We start from the raw sequence: 22,444 nt of genomic DNA, 5'->3' as shown, positions 1-22,444 counted from the left end.
TCATGAAAAAGCTTTCAAATAGCGAAGAAAATAAAATATAATAATTGTATAATTTTATAACCTAATCTTTAATGATATGAAATATAGAAGTGCAAATATATTTATTTTGTACTTATTTTTAATAAAAGCATTAGTGCAAGGCCGAACAGTGTGCAAAAAAGCAAAACAAAATTATTATTAATAATTTTAATAATTTAAAAAGAATGTTTTTCCTTTGATTTCATGGCATTGGTGTTATCAGTGTTAACATTTTTGGAAAATAATTGTTAAGGTTTAACCCTCTGGGGTTGACGGATGCGCCGGCGCGTCCTGCTGGATTTGTTCCTCATAACAGCGGAAACAACTTAAAATTTTTGTGCATACAGATAAGTGTAAGACATCATTAGAAACTATAAAGGGTCTACTTTTATTTGGGTTCACTCACAATAACAACAAAACCTTGTGCTTTTGTAAAATAAAGAAAATAAACAGGGTGTGCTTTCAGCCGTCTCTGTCTCCGTGAGCATCTTTCTGAAACACGTCACAAAAATGAAGTGAAACTCTGCAAATATTTATCAGACAAACATGAAACATATGTCTAAAGAAAGCTTAAAATGTCTACTTTAAATAAAACAATTCAAATTTAAAACAAATACTCTCCTGCAATGTAATATGTATGAAACAAAGCGATGTACAGTTTCTCCTGGCTCAGCTAATGATCGCTAATGTGATCACACCCACCAGCAGAGGGCGCTATTCATACGGTAATGTGCTGAGACGATCAATGCGAATGGTAAACGCCCCCAACAATGCCTTAAAAAACATCAAGTTCATCATCAGATTCATTCACTGTTCTGCGCGTTTGGAAGATTTCACGCTACACAGGTGTTACATTTAAATGTTGTTTCGGCTAAAGCAGGGATTTAAATTGTATGCTGTATGATATATGATATGTAATATGATATAAAAAATAATATGAATGTTTAGATTATATATTAACTAGTGTTTATGCTGCCTCATTATCATCAACGAAGCTTGTAAATATCTGTTTGTGTGTAAATGTGTAAAATGTGCTGTAAATATGCCCATATTAGAAAATCAGCATATTAGAATGATTTCTGAAGGATCATGTGACACTGAAGACTGCAGTAATGATGCTGAAAATTCAGTTTTGATCACAGGAATAAATTGCATTTTACAATATATTCAAATAGAAAACAGTTATTTTAAATTGTAAAAATATTTCACAATATCACTGTTTTTGCTGTATTTTGGATCAAATAACAAACAGCAGCCTTGGTGAGCAGAAGAGATTTAAAAAAAAATAAAAAAATCTTACAGATATAAAACTTTTAAACGGTAGTGTAGGTCTATAGTTTTTAAGTAAAGTCTTTATGTAAAGAAAATTTATAGTCAGATTACTTCTTTTAACTTAAACTTGATTTTGTGAATAAGCTACAAAAAATACATTCAATCATTAAGTCTCCTCACATTCATTCTCTCTCAGGGGAGGGGTCTTTGTCTCCTCAGGTGTGAATCACATCAATATTCATGATCATCCACGCCTCCTCACATATGGCCTTTCTAACACTAAAAGTGTCTTACAAAAGTTAAATGACTATATAGTTTTGTATGAATGAGTGATCAGGATGGTTTTCACATCATTTTTGTAGCAAAAACTCTAGGCTACAAGATCCAGTTCTCAAAAGTCTTGTGAACAAATGTTTAGTATGTGTTATATGGACATTATTTCAGTGACTTAACATTTTTGTTTTTTCAAAAACCACGCATAAACGTTTGTGCTGAATACAGTGTTATCAGACTTTAGCCATTAATATGTTTTTAAGCAACTGAAAAAAGCACAAATGTCAAGGCATGTCAAAACTTCTCCAGGGCCCAAAACACCCTCAGACCCCAGAGGGTCAAAGTTCAGAGGCTGCTTAAATATGCATGTAGTGATTTTTAGCAGCATGCTAAAAAGTTATTAATTCACATTTTAACTAATATTTTCACACACAAATATTTGGTGTTGTACCCCATTTAACCCTCATTAGTGTTAATTTAGGGTTAACTTGCTTTGTTTGTGAAACAAAATTAAATAATAAAAGAAAGAACAACAGACAAGTTATCCTTTATGAATAAAAATTAATGTCAACATGTTATAAAATGTTTACCCTCAGCTTTTATAGGCAAAAACTGAACGGGAAATTTCAATATTTTGGAAGTTGGAAAGTCAACATTTTTTGAGAATGACCCATTTATAATTTGGGTCAGTTCCTCACATAAATCTGTTGTGTGATTTTAGGAAACATGAAACACAGCACGAGTCATATGGACTTCTGTTTACAGACACAATTATTCACTTGTATTTACAGACGCAGTTATTCACTTGTGTTTACAGACAGTTATTCCCTTGTGTTTACAGACGCAGTTATTCCCTTGTGTTTACAGACACAGTTATTCCCTTGTGTTTACAGACGCAGTTATTCCCTTGTGTTTACAGACACAGTTATTCTCTTCTGTTACAGACACAGTTATTCGCTTGTGTTTACAGACGCAGTTATTCACTTCTGTTTACAGACGCAGTTATTCGCTTGTGTTTACAGATGCAGTTATTCGCTTGTGTTTACAGACGCAGTTATTCGCTTGTGTTTACAGACGCAGTTATTCACTTGTATTTACAGACACAGTTATTCACTTGTATTTACAGACACAGTTATTCCTTTCTGTTTACAGACACAGTTATTCACTTGTGTTTACAGACGCAGTTATTCCCTTGTGTTTACAGACGCAGTTATTCACTTCTGTTTACAGACACAGTTATTCCTTTCTGTTTACAGACACAGTTATTCCTTTCTGTTTACAGACACAGTTATTCCTTTCTGTTTACAGACACAGTTATTCACTTCTGTTTACAGACACAGTTATTCACTTGTGTTTACAGACACAGTTATTCCCTTGTGTTTACAGACACAGTTATTCACTTCTGTTTACAGACACAGTTATTCCCTTGTGTTTACAGACGCAGTTATTCCCTTGTGTTTACAGACGCAGTTATTCACTTCTGTTTACAGACACAGTTATTCACTTCTGTTTACAGACACAGTTATTCCCTTGTGTTTACAGACGCAGTTATTCACTTGTGTTTACAGACACAGTTATTCCCTTGTGTTTACAGACGCAGTTATTCCCTTGTGTTTACAGACGCAGTTATTCCCTTGTGTTTACAGACACAGTTATTCCCTTGTATTTACAGACACAGTTATTCACTTGTGTTTACAGACACAGTTATTCCTTTCTGTTTACAGACGCAGTTATTCCTTTCTGTTTACAGACACAGTTATTCACTTCTGTTTACAGACACAGTTATTCCCTTGTGTTTACAGACACAGTTATTCACTTGTGTTTACAGACACAGTTATTCACTTGTGTTTACAGACGCAGTTATTCCCTTGTGTTTACAGACGCAGTTATTCCCTTGTGTTTACAGACGCAGTTATTCCCTTGTGTTTACAGACGCAGTTATTCCCTTGTGTTTACAGACGCAGTTATTCCCTTGTGTTTACAGACGCAGTTATTCCCTTGTGTTTACAGACGCAGTTATTCCCTTGTGTTTACAGACGCAGTTATTCCCTTGTGTTTACAGACGCAGTTATTCCCTTGTGTTTACAGACACAGTTATTCCCTTGTATTTACAGACACAGTTATTCACTTGTGTTTACAGACACAGTTATTCACTTGTGTTTACAGACACAGTTATTCCCTTGTGTTTACAGACGCAGTTATTCCCTTGTGTTTACAGACGCAGTTATTCCCTTGTGTTTACAGACGCAGTTATTCCCTTGTGTTTACAGACGCAGTTATTCCCTTGTGTTTACAGACGCAGTTATTCCCTTGTGTTTACAGACACAGTTATTCCCTTGTGTTTACAGACACAGTTATTCCCTTGTGTTTACAGACACAGTTATTCACTTCTGTTTACAGACGCAGTTATTCACTTCTGTTTACAGACGCAGTTATTCCCTTGTGTTTACAGACGCAGTTATTCACTTGTGTTTACAGACGCAGTTATTCCCTTGTGTTTACAGATGCAGTTATTCCCTTGTGTTTACAGACGCAGTTATTCACTTCTGTTTACAGACACAGTTATTCCCTTGTGTTTACAGACACAGTTATTCCCTTGTGTTTACAGACACAGTTATTCCCTTGTGTTTACAGACACAGTTATTCCCTTGTGTTTACAGACACAGTTATTCCCTTGTGTTTACAGACACAGTTATTCCCTTGTGTTTACAGACGCAGTTATTCCCTTGTGTTTACAGACGCAGTTATTCCCTTGTGTTTACAGACACAGTTATTCCCTTGTGTTTACAGACGCAGTTATTCACTTGTGTTTACAGACACAGTTATTCACTTCTGTTTACAGACACAGTTATTCACTTCTGTTTACAGACACAGTTATTCCCTTGTGTTTACAGACTCAGTTATTCACTATATTTTTTTACATATATAATTAACGCGTTAAATCGACAGCCCTAATATATACAGTGTATATATGTATACATTTACAGTAGTGATAATTTGAGCAAAATGTGCTTAATTGACATGAAAGCAATGACACAATGCAAAATATTTTAATGGACCTTCAAAAAACACGCTTTATTTTCTTTATGAAACATTTATTTTGTTATTGTATTTGTTGTTGGAGAAATATTAGCCATTTACTGTAAATGTGTTTCCTGTTTTTTATAAACTGATGGATGATTCTCACCAAACCTGCCTGAAGAAGCAAAAAGAAAGTATAGTTTGCCTATAGTAAATTAAGCCTATTTTAGGGCCTGTTAATATTTTTACATTATGACATTATTTTCAGGACTGTTACGCACATTTTAACCCCCAGTTCTCATTATCACTGTCACGGGTTAACTTGGGCTACATACACCCATATCACATGTACTGTGCATTGCCCACAAACCTGGTAGCAGTTAAACTTCCCGGTTCACACTCTGTACAACCAAACCCATAATCTGGGTCAAACTGCTTTTTAAAGCAACAGCCACATCACTTCCTGTGGAAGCTACCATTTTAATGTGATGTCAGAGGGGAGAATTTAGGAACAGTTGTTTTTGGCCATTTCATTTGTTGTTAAACTTTCTTCTGTTAATGGTTGTTGTAGTACGTGTTTGGGAAGTTTAAGTCTTGTTGTGTTGGGTGTTTATATTATTTGATTTGATTGTTGCAAACTTTTTCGTTTGTTCCTGTTAAGTTGGTATGCCCTGTAGGTGGGGCTGTAGCCTATAAATAGGCTTGCTGGCTGAATGCATTCAGTTCTGATTGTGGATTGAGCAGTGTTGCAAACTTGGGCGTTCATCACTGAAAACAACAGGAACGATAAAAGTAAAATGTCCTGATGCATTATGTAATGAGAATTGTGTGAAAATAATGTCACAATTAAAAAGAAATCTTAATGGTTCTAAATAGGCTTCATTTTCTTTATGTGAAATATAATTAAGTATTGTGTGTGTGTGTGTGTGTGTGTGTGTCAGTATTGTGTGTGTTGGCCGTGTGTAGTGTTGTGGTCAGTGAAGCAGGTTTCTGATTGGATGATCAGTGAGGTGTGGGCGTCGCTCTCTCTCTCGTCTCTTCTACCACCGGCCGCTGCTCACATGACCTCAGTGGAGCTGAACGCCGCTCTGTCCTGGTCCGTTCACACTGTCCCGCTTGCCGAAGCAGTTTCTGATCCGGTTCTGTTGGTCGGGATTCTAGAACTGGATTCCACTCGAGCCACATTGCAGCTCAGAGACCAAACACACACACTCGACTGCGTGTGTGTACAAACCGACCAATCAGGAGCCAGAACATCAGACATCAACACGGCCTGGCTGGGTAACCAGATACACACTAGATCCGTCTCTAAAATCTGATTGGATGAGTCACATTTAAAGGCGTTGTTAAACAGCTAATACACATATGAACATAATTCAACAGTGAACATTTAATCTATTACTTATTTTATGACTATAATAAAAAAAACACATTTATTTGGTTAATTGATGCATAACATGTCCATTAACTTATTTTTATTTATATGAAGATTTTAGGTTAAAATATATGTGAGGTCAAATGGAAAGTGCTTTGATTAGAGCTAGAAAACAATATATGATGATAACGATAATTGACTTTGAAACCATCATTAAATCTCTGCTTGAGAAAACACATTCGCACAAATCGGACCGTTACTGAGATGCAGTCTTTGTGACAACTAGCCCTGGTCTCTTCTAAATGGTCTAGAAGTATTTCTCTGAATTGATATGAGCTCATAAAAGCTGCATGCAAAATAATTATTAAATATTTAGCAAAATGCTGTTTAAAATAATTTTAGATGGAGTGTAGCATATCACATGATTTAATAAATATTTGTGTGTTTTTTTTTAAAATAAAAGCAATAAACCACTGAAGCCTGTGTGTTAAAGTGATTTTACCACAGTTGTGTGTGTGTGTGTGTTGAGGTTGCCTGGTGTGTGTGCGGCGCTGTACTTTAGTCATGGAGCGGTTTATGAAGACAGACTTCCCCTCCTGGAAAAACACGGATCAACTGAGCTACATCACGCACAAACACTGCAGGTATACACACACACACAAACACTGCAGGCACACACACACACACAAACACTGCAGGCACACACACACACACAAACACTGCAGGTGTGCACACACAAACACTGCAGGTACACACACGCGCACACACACACACACACACACACACACAAACACTGCAGGTACACACACGCGCACACACACACACACACACAAACACTGCAGGTACACACACACACACACACGCAAACACTGCAGGTACACACACACACACACACACACGCAAACACTGCAGGTACACACACACACAAACACTGCAGGTACACACACACACACACAAACACTGCAGGTACACAAACACTGCAGGTACACACACACACACACACACACACACACACAAACACTGCAGGTACACAAACACTGCAGGTACACACACACACACACACACACAAACACTGCAGGTACACACACACACATACAAACACTGCAGGTACACACACACACAAACACTGCAGGTAAGTACACACACAAACACTGCAGGTACACTCACACACACACACACACACAAACACTGCAGGTACACACACACACACACACAAACACTGCAAGTGCACACACAAACACACACACACAAAAACACTGCAGGTACACACACACACACACAAACACTGCAGGTACACAAACACTGCAGGTACACACACACACACACACACACACACAAACACTGCAGGTACACAAACACTGCAGGTACACACACACACACACACACAAACACTGCAGGTACACACACACACACACACACACACATACAAACACTGCAGGTACACACAAACACTGCAGGTAAGTACACACACAAACACTGCAGGTACACTCACACACACACACACAAACACTGCAGGTACACACACACACACACACAAACACTGCAAGTGCACACACAAACACACACACACAAAAACACTGCAGGTACACACACACACACACAAACACTGCAGGTACACACACACACACAAACACCGCAAGTGCGCACACACACACACACACACAAACAATGCAGGTACACACACACACACACAAACACTGCAAGTGCACACACAAACACTTCAGGTACACACACACGCGCACACACACACACACAAACACTGCAGGCACACACACAAACACAAACACTGCAGGCACACACACAAACACTGCAGGTACACACACACACACACAAACACACAAACACTGCAGGTACACACACACACAAACACTGCAGGTACACACACACACACAAACACTGCAAGTACAAACACTGCAGGTACACACACACAAACACACACACACACACAAACACTGCAGGTACACACACACGCACACACACACACACACACACAAACACTGCAGGTACACACACACACACAACCACACACACACACAAACACCGCAGGTATACACACACACACGCACAAACACTGCAGGTACACACACAGGCACACACACAAACACTGCTGGTACACACACACAAACACACACACTGCAGGTACACACACACACAAACACTGCAAGTACACACACACACACACAAACACACAAACACTGCAGGTACACACAAAAACACACACAAACACTGCAGGTACACACACACACAAACTCTCTCTCTCTCTCTCTCTCTCTGCAGGTACACACGAGCTCACACACACACACTCGTATTAAAGGCACAGGGAAACTATTTTAATACCTTTTAAATTATTGTTTCACCACTTAACATTTTTAATGTCATTAAATCCATTATTTTTGTAGAAAAGGCTGTAAATGTTTTTCAAAATTGTATGAAACCAACATAAACACAAATATTACATTTCTACGAACTTGACACGTGTTTTTTAAACTAGTTTTTAAAAAGATTTCTTGTTTTCTCCTCGTACAACTTTATTTACCGATGACCCATTTTTGTGTGTGTGTGTGTGTGTGTGTGTGTGTGTTTTCAGGGTGTATCTTCAGCTGTGTGTGAATGATCTGATCATAATCAGTCCGTCTGCATCCATGAGCATCCGTCTGACAGTCGTGAGTTCAGAGTCCACAGAGAGACGAGCCAATCAGGATGACAGCGGTGAGACGTTCAACAGGAGAGAAACTGCTAAGAGACGCAGAGAGGATGATGGTGATGATGATGATGTCAGTGATGCTCCAACATCTAAACGACCTCTGACCCCATGTGTGAGTGTGCTGTTCAGGCTTGAGTCGAAGCAGGGCGTGACGTTCAGGAACTGTTCTGTGTCCGGTGACACACACACACTGCAGCTGGCGTTTGTGGTCAGAGCAACGTGCCTGGGAGATGTTCAGAGCTGGAGCAGCGATCCGAAGAACTGCCGGATACGAGAGAGAGAGAGAGATGGAGCGAGAACGACGGTATGAATCACACATTCACAGCTTTACACTGTTCAACAAATCATATTGCTTCAAAATTCATCTGAGGTTTTGTCCAAACCACCATTTTTAAATATTTCATATGCTAAATATGTCTCTTGTAGAGATTGTGTAGAGTAAAACTTGCTAGTCGCAAGCCATAGTGATGTCTGTTTTGTCAATAAATTGTTCTTTTTAGTCTGTTCTTTTCAATTAATTATTTCACAATCACAAATTAGTCTAAATGATTCATTAGCAAATTTGAATCTAAATTATTTTGAAAAGTATGTACCAGTAATCAGAAATCCCCTGAAAATGTCATGGAAATTCACTGGGAACTCACCTTTTTTTTTTATTGTATTTTTTTGTACCTGTTAAACTCTTTGGACCTGCCTGCGGGTCCAAAGGGGGGTGCTATATCGAGAAAAAGGTTAACGTTTAAAACATATACTATATAAATAAGTCAGGCATATGAGGTATTATTTGAAAGCTTAGAATCTGAACTTTTCAGAGATAACCATCACTACTGCATTTATGTTTCTTAATATAGCAAAATAAGGCCTCGAAAAATCCGTGTCACAAATTAGCGCCCCCTAGTGGTAATGGGGTAGAAATATTTATATAAAAATAAAAGTCCTTTACTTAGCACCTAAATAAACAAGTAATATATCAAATGAAAGCTCTCACTCTCATGAATGTGACTGTATAGGTTATTTTGTTGTCCTAATACCACAATTTTCAAAAGATTTTCAAAAGAATCACAATGTAAAATATGATTTCTTTAAGACATCAAATATAAACGTCTCTTTTATGCTCCGATAACTGCTGCTGTAAGCCCCAAATTGCTAAAAACTTTATATCTGCTTTTACATTAGGAAGTTCTCTAAAAAATGAGCCGTTGTTTACTTGTCTGTGAGCTTGCTTGTGTGAATAATCCAATGTTATATCTTAGATGTCCAGAACAAAATATGCCATCCAGCAGGAAAAGCATACAAAACAAATCATTAGTAAATATTTTATCGACTACTGATGATAAAATGTTTTATAACATCACAAAAGGGAAGGATCTCAGCTTTCTAATGACACCAATGATTGATCTTCTAGTCCACTCAGAGGCCGAGATATTCAATGAAATAATGAGGGTGTTGCTTGAACTGTAACATTAGACTGAATGTCTATGGACGAGCACATCTGTGAGGAATAAAATGTGTTAGAGCGCCACCTACATTTTAGATCTGTACACTGTGATGGAATGTGATAGAGGAAAAATATTTTTTCTAGTACTTGCTGCCATCTAGTGGAAGTGTAGTTTTAATGTACCTGAAGGTATTATCTTATTTGTAAGTGTGTGTGTGTGTGTGTTACAGATGGAGATGCACTTTACAGATGTGTGTGTTCGGTGGTTTCCAGTCCTTAATCCTGGAACTGTGTACAGATTAATCGCTCTCAACACAGAGGTATTACACACACAGACACACACAGCACACACACACACACACACACACACTCACAGACACACATTCACACACACACACACACACACACAAATGCTCCTGGACATTACGTACAGCAGCCAATCAGATTGGAGCTTGTGATTTTGTGAAAGTTTTTGCAGTTTTGTCATTTTGTGCCATTCTCTCTTTTTCTGTCAGGATGTGAGTGTGTTAAAAGCAGAGAGTGTTTCAGTGAGGGGCGGAGTTAAACTGCTCAGTAGCCCCACCCTCCTGATGCTGCCACAGTGGCGCATACACACACTGACTGAACAACTGCCTGACACACAGGTACACACACACATACAAGTGTACAGATACAATACAAGTACACAAATGTTTTAATGGTTGTGTATTTGTTTTGTTTCATCAGGCTGCAGATGTTCCTTCATTAATGACAGTATCTGAAGTTCTTCACTCCAGGTATAAATCACACTCAAATTCATTTCTTCAAAGTCTTCAAAGACACACGCCTGTTGATCTCAAAATAAGTGAACTATAAATTCTATAGACAACCCCCCCAAAAACATGTTGTTGTTTTTTAGATATCAATAGATATTATTTAGTGCCTTTATGAACCACTGTAAGGCGGTTTTTAATATTGACACACATACACACACACATAATCTGTGTGTAACTCGATCTGTGTGTTTGTTGTGTTTTGACAGCTCTACTCTTGATATCATCTCCTTTTATGGAGTTATTTCTCAGCGAATCACATTACAGCAGGATAAGGCAACCAAACCCAGCATCCCGTCAGTGACTGCTGCCAAAGGTTTGACCCCTCCTCCCATCTGTCTGTTTACATTTTCACAAGCAGCTTATTTCCAGACATTGTCTTTATATTTGATGAAAGATTATCAGTGAATTACATTGTATGGCTTTGCAAGCACTGCTGTATATATGAGTGTATTTGCCACACATTATAACTGACAGATTAGCAGCAAAATTAATGTTTACAGCTATGAGACTGTTTTTGACTTGTTCAGATGCTTTAGGCAAGTGTATTTATATAGCACATTGCATACACAATGGCAATTCAAAGTGCTTTACATATACATTTTAAAGAAAATACAAGATACATAAAAATAAAAGCAAATTAAGAACATGAAACAAGAATAAAAAGTAATACACACATTGAGAAAAAGTTATATAAAAATAAAATAGAAATAATAAAATAGCATAAAAATCAGGAGAACAGGTATTAAGGGCACGACTTCAGCAAATTGAAAAAGCAGAGAACATGAAATAATCCAAATCATTTTTGAATTTCTTTTCCTTTAATTTTAGTCTCAAAGGCAGATCTCAGTGTACCCATGATCAACCAATGCCTACATTGTGTATATAAAACAAAAAAATAAAAGAAAAATGAATATCTAATCTGAAATAAAAGAATCTGCTATCTATCTTTTCCTAAACTCGGGGCACCCCTGTCTGAGTGGAGACACCAAGAGAGACGAAGTTTTCCCATTCAAAGTCTGCAGACTATTATTTGCACCATCCTTCTGCGGATGTCTCCAATGACACAAGGACATCCTCACATTCTAATCAAGATACCACTACATCTGGTTGTGATATCTAGCCACTGCTAGATTCTTAATAAAGTCTCCAAGTGAGGATGGGAACATAAGCATGGACTGTCAGAACCACTCCCGCCCACTCTCGGTAAAGAGCGCGGGGTGTCTTAGGCCTCTTTTATTGAGGTACTGACAGCAGCGCCTCACTCAATCTCTCCACCAGACAGGTCGATTTTATTACTTTGTTAGGGACTATCTTATTTTTGTTGGTTGATCAAGTTGACACCGATAAAATTGCCCGCATTCTTCCACCATAAGCTGTAAGGGGTGACAGCTGGGTCCTCAATATGGATATTGAAGAATAAAAACTCAGAGTCAGGTTTTGCAATAATCAAATGAGAGAGAGTTTACTGATTGTTCTGGACTCGTTTATTCCCTCATGTTCATAAGTCTCACAGAAATCTCTCTATTATGTATTAATATCCAGATGGAAACACTGAACGGGATCTGAAGGTCCGTTTGACGGTTCAGGATTGTGAATCTGCTGGTCAGATCATTCAGGTGTATGTGGATTTGTCATGTGGGCCGTACACACCTGGACTCATCGCCGGGGCAACCGTTCTACTGCATCACTTCCAGCGCAAAGTGTCGCGGTCAGACTTCTCATATTTCATCTGATGTGCTCTAGAAACTTGAAGTCTGTGTCATGATTCTAGTGTGTGATTGTGTGTGTTGTGTGTTTCAGAGTGTGTAACGTGTATTGCCGTTCTCTGCCCATCAGTTGTGTGACTGTCACTGGTTTGGGGCCAGTTAACTCACGGTAAGATCTTTTTATTTCATTTGATTCCTGAATTTGAGTTTGAGGTAGCAAACAAGATGCAAAATTGTAAATTGAGTTGAACTAAGTTGAAATTAATTGGAATTTAGTTAAAAGACATTTATATATCTGCTGTAGTAGACGTTTTTTAATGATATGAATTACGCATAAACATCTAATCATTCACAAATTTATGAGTTTTGTCCCCTAGAAATTGCACACGTACTTCATTTTGATTCATATTATTTCATGTTTAAACTCGATGCATTTATTTCAAATCAGAAATAATTTCTCTCTCTGCAGGTTGGTTGGGTGTCAGTCGTGCCCTCCCATGATGCTGTTGGGTGAATGGGCATCAGGCCGAACACAGCAGTGTGTCGTCGCTGAGGTTAAAGGTCATGTTGTGTGTGTGTTATCTCTACGGCTGCAGTGGACGTGTTCTCTCTGTGGGAGTGTCTTCAAACAGGTACTGGACTCGTCCTCAGATGATGTCATCACGTGTGTGTTATCATCTATGTGTGTGTCTTGTATGGTGACCCTGTGACCTTTTTGTATTTACAGTCTTCCTGTAGCCGAACTCACCCCGCATGTGATTCGAACAGTGCAGTGTTTCAAGCCGAAGCAAAGTGAGTGTGTGTGCGTGTGTGTGTACAGGTTTGGCTATACTTGTGAGGGCCAAATGTTTGAAAATGTCATCACTAATACACATGTTATAAACATGTTATAGACATGACTTGTGAGGAGAGTTTTAGCACTCCTCTCTGCTTAAAAATACTCTTGCTTTAAATGTACCATGATATTAACAGGTGTGTGAGGGTTAGGATATAGAAAATATCATAACCTTCACATAAAATCCATTGTTAAGGTCTGTTCACACCAAATCCGTGACAATTTTGCGAGACAAAGCTCTGAGGGAAGGTCTATTCACACAGAGTCTGTTAAAAAAATAAATAAACCTAAAACTATTTCACCCCTTTACAGTAGGTGGCGCTGTTGCTGTTTACACACATTTATACCAGTCTCCTGCCCACACCTTCAGCTGTTAGAGATTAAAATATTGGAACGCTGTTAAAGGGGTCATGAATTGCTATTTTTTATAATATTATTATCTTCCCTGAGGTCCTGTGATAATGTTATAAAGGTTTTTTCGCACCAAAACAGTCACAATTTAGTAAGGTATGATCCTTTTCCGCCATGTTTTTGGCCCTCTGTCTGATACACTCGGTTTTGGCATAAGCATCTCTTTAAAACTTCAATGTAAACGGCCACTGTTATGATTGGCTAACATCATGCAGCCCCTCAAATACAGCAAACTCTTTCGGAAGAGAATGAACAAGCTCTACAACATTATAAAACAAAATTTCAGGGTTTACACATAACGCACATCCAACACATTATTACGCACACACATACTGAAGGCGCACTGAGGTGCACATCACTGGAAACACTCCGAAACGTTCAAAGATGTCCATTGTCAAAGACGTCCTATGTTTACATACACCAACAATTAAAAATAGTGCAGATGGGCAAAAGAACGCGTCCATGACGTTGAGACAATTGCTTCTTCCTTTCAGAGTTGTAAGTTGACACTGCATCTTTTAAAAATGGCGAGATACATGACAGTGATCAAAGAGTCTGTGTAGTTCATGTTCATATACAAAATAATTCAAAATAGTCCAGATGGTTCCCCTTAGGTGTTATGTTATGAATAGTTAGCCACACAAGGCCTGCTCTCTTGGACTGCATGCTAGTGGGCGGGGCCAAGGGTGCAATGTTGTGGGATGTGTAAATAAAAATGAGCAATGTGTCATGACGTCAAGAACAGACAGATTTGAAAACGAGATGTTTCAGCAGGGTTGCAACTATAAATGCTCTATTTAGACTGGGGAGGAAGTTTTCAGTTCAGAACTTTACAGTATGTTTTTATAATACAGTTACCTCTTATATGTCAATATCAAGGAAAATTTGATTCTCCATTTTTATGACCCCTTTAAAGCATTTATGTACCTAATTCATCATAACTGTTTCATTATGTTCTTTCCATGATGTTGATGCATTTTGAGGAGTATATAATCTGTGTGTTTTATGTGAGTGAGATGAGTACAGAGCGCTGTTGCATATTTATTTGCACATGTACAGTATTTTGCTAGGAGTATGGCATGGCAAAATTTACATAAAGAATATCAGTATAGGGGGCTTGGGTATCTCAGCGAGTAAAGATGCTGACTACCACCCCTGGAGTCGCGAGTTAGAATCCTGGGCATGCTGAGTGACTCCAGCCAGGTCTCCTAAGCAACCAAATTGGCCCGGTTGCTAGGGAGGGTAGAATGAATGAATGAATGAATGTTACATTTATATAGCGCTTTTCTGACACTACACTCAAAGCGCTTTACACAGTGAACAGGGGACTCTCCTCAACCACCACCAGTGTGCAGCATCCACCTGGATGATGCGACGGCAGCCATAGTGCACCAGTACGCTCACCACACACCAGCTATTGGTGGAGAGAGTGGAGTGATAGAGCCAGTTAATGGATGGGGATTATTAGGAAGCCATGATTGATAAGGGCCAATGGGGGAATTTGAGCACACCCTGCTGGACTCCCTAATACCTCTTCCAGCAGCAACCTTAGTTTTCCCAGGAGGTCTCCCATCCAGGTACTGACCAGGCTCAACCCTGCTTAGCTTCAGTAGGCAACAGGGTTTGAGCTACTGCTAAAGTCACATGGGTTAACCTCCACATGGTCGCTATAATGTGGTTCTCGTGGTGAGTTGTGCGTAGATGCCACGGAGAATAGCGTGAAGCCTCCACACGCACTACGTCTCCACAGTAACACGCTCAACAAGCCACTTGATAAGATGCGAGAATTGAAGGTCTCAGATTCGTCCTCCACCACCACGAGGACTTAGAGCGCATTGGGAATTGGGCATTCCAAATTGGGGAGAAAAGGGGAGAAAAAAAAATATCAGTATAGTATAAAATAGGATGCATATATTAAAAATAATATTAAAGAAAACACTGCTCACGGTCTTTTCTTTATTTAAATGATTGCAGTCCTTTATTATATTATCCTTGTAATAAAAATAGCAGTGTGGTTCTGCAGTTTGTTTGTCTAAAACATTGCATGTAACAAATCTTTTTATGGGATTTTACTACAAGTTTAGTCCAAATGAACTGCTGAACCTCACTGTTATTTTAAATGCCATGAGTACAGGGACATTGATTTACATATTAAATTATGTACATTAAAGGGACTGTAAGCGATTTTAGCCATTCTACTTCCATGAGACTGAGCTGTTGGATTAGCCACGCCCCCTCTTTCCAAAACCCCGCCCTCCAAAGATACGAAATTAGCTTTATTGATAGCAGAAATGGTTGTTAAAAGCAACAGTGGCAAAATAGCACCCTCAACTGACAACTGTTATGAACAACATGGCATAAAAATGGCATTAAGCCTAAATTCTATGAGAATGCGCAAAATGATTGACAAGTCGAAAGTGTCAGAGACCGCGGACTAATTTTTGTTTGGCCAGGGAGCCATATGGCCTGTCACTTTCTCTCCCCCGGAGAGGAAATCCGCAACAGGCATCTGCGCCCCCAGCCTGTGGACCACCTCGAACTTAAAAGGCTGGAGAGCTAGATACCAACGGGTGATCCACACATTGGTATCCATCATGTGTTGGAGCCACCAGAGGGGGGCATGGTCTGAACAGAGAGTAAAGCATGTCCCAACAGATAGTACCGGAGGGTGAGGACCGCCCACTTGATGGCCAAACACTCCTTCTCGATAGTGCTGTACTTAGTCTCTCTCAGCGAGAGCTTGCGACTAATGTTCAGCATGTACTGGGACAGTGCCGCTCTCAACCCCTTGTCCGATGTGTCCGTCTGCAAGATAAAAGGGAGAGAGAAGTTAGGAGAGTGCAATAACGGCCTGCCACAGAGTGCAGCTTTCACTTGCATGAACGCCTGCTGGCACGACTCTGTCCACTGGACAGGATCTGGTCAGTCAGTGGGCTGGTGACGGTTGAAAAGTTGGGCACAAACCTACGATAATAGCCAGCCAGCCCCAGCAACTGTCTCACCTCCTTTTTGGTCTTAGGTCTCGGGCAGGCTGCATTTGCAGCGGTCTTATCAATTTGGGGCCACGCCTGCCCATGACCCAAATGGAAGCCCAGATACCGTACTTCCACCCGTCCAATTGCACACTTCTAAGGTTTTGCAATGAGTCCTGCATGTCTCAACGACTTCAGGACAGCCCTCAGATGCTGCAGATGCCGCTGCCCATCATTAATATAAATAATGATATCATCCAGCGGTGTAAGCGACGTGCAGTCTGAGGATTCTATTCATGAGCCTCTGAAACGTAGCCAGGGCCCCGAACAAACCAAAAGAAAGGGTGACAAATTGATGTAATCCGAACGGTGTGGAAAATGCAGTTTTCTTCATGGGACATGGGAGTTAAGGGGATCTGCCAATATCCCTTTGTCAAATCCAGTGTCAAATAAAAGCAAGCTGCGCCTAACCGATCGAGCAGTTCATCAAGCCGAGGCATTGGGTATGCATCAAATTTAGACACCGCACTGACTTTTCTATAATCCACACAGAACCAGACCGAGCCATCACTCTTCGGAACCAGCACCACCGGGCTGGCCCAGTCACTGTGGGATTCTTCTATGACCCCCATATCTAGTATGGCCTTTAATTCTTCCCAAACCACTTTTTTTGTGTTCGGGTAACCGGTAGGGTCGACTGCATACCATTACCCCGGGGTCATTACAATATGGTGCTCTATGAGATTTGTATGACTGGGAAAAGGCGAGAAAATGTCTGAGAATTCTCCTTGCAACCTTGCAACCTCCGTGACTTGTGCCGGTGAGAGGTGGTCTCTTGCAAGTGACCAGGGTGACTTGCTCTATGGCTTTTAAGTTCACCTCCGGTCCGAGCTCCTCCCTCTCCGGAACCACTGTCGCCAAAGTCACGGAGACCACCTCTCTCCATGGTTTTAGGAGATTGAGGTGGTAAATCTGACGTGCTCGCCTCTATACCTTCGTTTAACTCATAATCTATTTCCCAGACTTGCCGTGTGATCTCAAAGGGTCCTTGCCACTTGGCGATTAATTTAGAGCTCAGTGTGGGGAGTAATACAAGGACTTGGTCGCCTGGTGCAAATTCCCGTAGTCAAGTACCCTTATTATACATCTGGCTTTGACATTCTTGAGCCTGGTGCAAATTTTCCTGTGTTAATCACCCCAGTGTGTGGAGTTTTGCTCTCAGGTCAAGAACGTATTGAATTTCGTTTTTGCTGTTTGAGGGTCCCTCCTCCCAATTTTCCCGTAGGACGTCGAGCACACCGTGCGGTCGACACCTGTACAATAATTAGAATGGGAAGAACCCTGTGGAGGCTTGCGGGACCTCTCGTACTGAAAATAATAGGGGCTCGAGCCACTTGTCCCAATTTTTGCTCTGATCAGTGAGGATTTTTTTCGGAATCCCCACTTGGGAGATTATTCAGAAGAGTGCACTGGTTCCTGATATTGCATTGCATAATCCACGAGAACCAACACAAAGCGATGCCCATGTGCCGTCCGCTCTAATGGCCCGACAAGGTCCATGCCAATTCTTTCGAAGGGGACCTCGATCAATGGAAGGGGGCGCATTGGTGCTTTTGTTGTGTCCGTGGGATTCACCAACTGACATTCATGGCATGCCGCACTCCACATGCGAACATCCCCGCGAATGCCCGGCCAATAGAAACGGGCCATCAAGACGGTCTAGTGTTTCCCTGCCCTAATTGACATGCCATCGTATTATAATGAGCCGTCTGGAATAATATTTCCCGACGGCTCTTCTGTACTAACAATTGGGTTGTATCCTCCTTTGTCTGAGCGTCCTGCATCACTCGATACAACCGATCTTTAATAATCGAAAAATACAGGTATGAGAGTGCAATGACTGGCTGGAGGCGTTGACCATCAATCACATTCACTTGGTCAAAGGTGTGCATAAGGGTCTCATCTCATGTCTGCTCCAGAGGGGAATCCCCTGCAGGGAATTATAGGACTCATCCACACAAATTCCCCTCAACAAAGTTGTAAATTCCAGCCAATTCGTACCCAAAATTAACGAATGGGTGAGGCGGGGAGTTACTGCCGCCTCTATTCTATGCTTTTGCCCTATGAATTGAATAGTGATGGGCACTAAGGGGTAATTGTGTTGTATATCCCCATGCATTCACCTTACCTCACCCACCAGCTTGAATACAAAGCCTAGGATTGAACCAAGTTTTGGTGAATGGAGGTTTGATTACAGCCTGAATCCACCAAGGCTTGATATGTACCCCCCAGTAATACTCACAGGTATCCGATACGCTCCTGCTCGATCGGGGGCGGCCTGTGGCATGTCGGGGACCCGGACCAGTGTCTCCACCTCCATTGTGAGACATCGGTCCTAGAAATGCCCAGGTTCCCCGCAGCTCCAGCAGACCAGGCCAGACTTCAGGCCCACACCCACGGTTGCGGATTCACCAGCCTGTGGGGGAGAGCAAAGAGGGTTAGAGGAAACTGGCAGGACAAATGGCCCACGGGACTGGGGAGCCTGTTTTGGGGTAGGAATTCCCTGTTTCCAGGGAACAGGAACAGGATTAGGGAAAGGAGTGGGGAAGGGTGAGGGAGGAGGGAGAGAGAGAGAGAGAGAGAAGAAGAGGACTCACCAGCCCCCGAATACGCCGCCATATGGTCCTGAGCCAGCTGGACTGCCCCATCCAGTGACACCGGTTGGTGGCACTGGACCCACTCCGCTGTCCCTTTCAGTAGCCGGGCGATGAACTGCTCCAGTACCACCAGATCGAGTAGCTCCTCGGTGTCGTGATCTTCAGCCAGCATCCGCCTTCGGCAGGCATCACGGAGCTGTCGGGAGAAGGCGAATGGGTGGCTGTACTCACCAAGCGTCAGTGACCGGAATCACTGGTGATGTTACTCCAGGCTGCGGCTGACCCGCTGCAAGATGGCTCTTTTCAGATCCTCGTACACTAGGAGGTTGCTGACCAGAAGTTGATGGGCTGCAAGTTGGGCTTCCCCAGTCAGCAGCAGCAGTTGGCAGACCACACACTGGGAGTTTGGCTACTTCCCCACCTCGGCCGCAGCGACTCGGGAAAAATGACTAAAAGCTCTTATCTCATTTAGTTTTCATTGCAGCCTGTAAAAAAAACCTTCGGATTGTCAGCAGATGATTTGTCGCACTTTGTATGAATAGTGCCATTGGAATCCACTGTTCCCATTCAAAAGCTCGTTCGGAATTAACAATTGCACCAGTGTGAACAGACCTTGAATCCTTAAAACATACTATTTCAGGACAGCTTTTACTTGATTATTAAATTTTTTGTATTCTGTTTTAATATGCATGTTTATGTATGCTTTTTGTTCTTTTTCTATGTAAAGTGCCTTGAGAAGCTACCTTTAAAGGTGCTAAATAAAGCTTATAATCGTTATTGTGTCAGTGAGATGTCCTCACTAATATAGTGAAATATATATGTGTGTGTGTGTGTGTGTATGTTTAGGGTTGTGTTAGAGGACGGTTCTGCTGAAGCTCAGGTCTGGTTCTCCTCTGATACCATCTCTGATCTGCTGATGCTGGATGCGGCTCAGTGGGAGGGGCTTCAGAGACACGTCAGGGTCAAAGGTCTTGTGAGGGTGTACATACGTGGGCGGAACATGGTGAGTAATTTAATGTACATACATTTACGTACGAGCACTTCATTCAATTCATGTGTTCACTAACCTGTGTTTGTGTGTATATGTGTTTGTGTGTTTGTAGATGTGTGATGTGGATCCTGATGATTGTCTGGTTCAGTATTTGTGCTGTTTGTGCTCCAGTAACACAGTGTGTCGACAAATTCACCTCACCTGCCGACAACGAACACACAAAACAGGTAACACACAGTTATTTAGTACAGTCAGTTCTGCTTTGCTTTGACCAGGTGACATCACACTGTTAAACTAGTGTTGACCGGTAGCTCTCAGTTAACTTCTGTACATCTTTCTCCATGTCTTGAACGTGTTTTCGTCCCCGCTTGACAGGGAATAATCAGCTGTTTTTAAACAATCCGATAATGCAGATAATTCCTTTTACTGGACGACACATTGCTGCATTTGTTGTTTTACGCTCAATAGAATAAATCATAGAATACATTTTTCTTAATTTCATTTGTCTTAAAATCTGGTTTGAGCTTCATCTAAGCTACAATAATGAAAAACACAATCTGTTTTAGCTAATAACACACAAATTATTGTATTGTTCTTGTACATATTGAATACATCATTCACAGAGTAGGTTTGAAAAAGTATGTGAACCCCTAGGCTAATTACGTCAGGAGTTGGCAAACCTGGCATCTGATTAATGAAACAAGATTGAAGGTGTGGGTTAGAGCTACTTTGACTTATAAAAAGCACTCAAATATTTTGAGTTTGCTATTCACAAGCCTGACATTGACCAAGCCTTGCAAAAAACATCTCAGAAGAGCTACAGTCAAGAATTGTTGCTTTGCATAAAGGTGGAAAGGGTTACATAGTTCTCTCAAAGAGTTTAGATATTCATCTGTCCACAGTTAGACAAACTGTCTATAAATGGAGATGATTTAGTACTATAGGTACTCTCACTAGAAGTGGCCATCCAGCCAAGATAACTCAAAGGACACACCGCAGAATGATCAATGAGGTAATAAAGAACCCTAGAGTGACAGATAAAGACATCATTGGAACTGGTTAACATCTCTGTTCATGAGTCTACTCTACGGAAAACATTAAACAGGTATGGTGTTCATGGCAGGACATCAAGAAGAAAGCCGCTGCTTTCCAACAAAAACATTTCTGTGCATCTGAAGTTTGATAAAGACCACCTTGACACTCCACAACGCTACTGGGAAAATGTTTTGTGGACTGATGAAACTAATGTTGAATTGTTTGGACATTGTGTTTGTCTATACTTGATGACCAATTAATGCAGAAAACCAGCTAATTCCAAAGGGTTCACATACTTTTTCTTGCCACTGTTGTCCATGGAATACAATTAATGAATAAATGTGCATACACAGCAAGTCAGAGGAGAAATGAAGTGTGTGCGTGTGTGTTTCAGGTAAATCTCACCTGAGGAAAGTGTGTCGAGGACTCACAGAATTCATCAGCAGATTCACACCTGCACTTCAGCTACACTGCACACACATACACACACACACACACACACACTGTAACACACACTCACACACTCAGTGATGCACAACAAATGCAAAAAGAGATGTACGATAAACAATAAAGCATCTTTTTCATATTCATGTGTAATACATTATGTAGACGTGATTCAAATGCTGTTGCATGTTTTGTGTTATATTGTAACAAACTATTGTGAATAGTTTACATTTTTTCTGCCTTTCATGCGTAAGTGCTTTGAAGTTTTTATTAAAAAAAGATCAAAGTGATTGTGAATACAATTGTATTTTATTAGAAGTGAAGATAATTGTGTAAACTTCATTTTTGTATTATTTTCAAAACAGAAATAAAGTGAAATATTTCATGTACTTGATAAGTTTGATTATTGGCACATTTCAAATGAAACTGACTTTGACGTGTCTTTTGAAAGTCTTGAATGCGATGAGTTTTAAGTCT

The 22,444-nt window shown here is 40.6% G+C and overlaps 1 protein-coding gene across 1 annotated transcript in view; it reads left to right on the top strand.

The window, feature by feature from the left end:
- ctc1 (CTS telomere maintenance complex component 1) overlaps positions 1 to 22,356 on the top strand; it is a 37,412-nt gene extending 15,056 nt beyond the window's left edge. The window contains exons 10-23 of the mRNA XM_051661488.1: positions 5,526 to 5,865; positions 6,489 to 6,603; positions 8,547 to 8,967; positions 10,332 to 10,421; positions 10,617 to 10,745; positions 10,828 to 10,877; positions 11,123 to 11,229; positions 12,459 to 12,624; positions 12,717 to 12,791; positions 13,092 to 13,254; positions 13,350 to 13,414; positions 20,344 to 20,500; positions 20,601 to 20,715; positions 21,918 to 22,356. Of these exons, the coding sequence (XP_051517448.1) occupies positions 5,526 to 5,865; positions 6,489 to 6,603; positions 8,547 to 8,967; positions 10,332 to 10,421; positions 10,617 to 10,745; positions 10,828 to 10,877; positions 11,123 to 11,229; positions 12,459 to 12,624; positions 12,717 to 12,791; positions 13,092 to 13,254; positions 13,350 to 13,414; positions 20,344 to 20,500; positions 20,601 to 20,715; positions 21,918 to 22,054 (2,130 nt within the window). The 3' untranslated portion in view covers positions 22,055 to 22,356. The remainder of the gene's footprint in view (positions 1 to 5,525; positions 5,866 to 6,488; positions 6,604 to 8,546; positions 8,968 to 10,331; positions 10,422 to 10,616; positions 10,746 to 10,827; positions 10,878 to 11,122; positions 11,230 to 12,458; positions 12,625 to 12,716; positions 12,792 to 13,091; positions 13,255 to 13,349; positions 13,415 to 20,343; positions 20,501 to 20,600; positions 20,716 to 21,917) is intronic.
- The last annotated feature ends 88 nt before the right edge of the window (positions 22,357 to 22,444 follow it).

Source organism: Myxocyprinus asiaticus, chromosome 29, assembly GCF_019703515.2.
Source record: "Myxocyprinus asiaticus isolate MX2 ecotype Aquarium Trade chromosome 29, UBuf_Myxa_2, whole genome shotgun sequence".
Lineage (NCBI taxonomy): Eukaryota > Metazoa > Chordata > Actinopteri > Cypriniformes > Catostomidae > Myxocyprinus > Myxocyprinus asiaticus.
The sequence above is the reverse complement of the archived record's forward strand: the minus strand, read 5'-3'. Positions and strand labels throughout refer to the sequence as shown.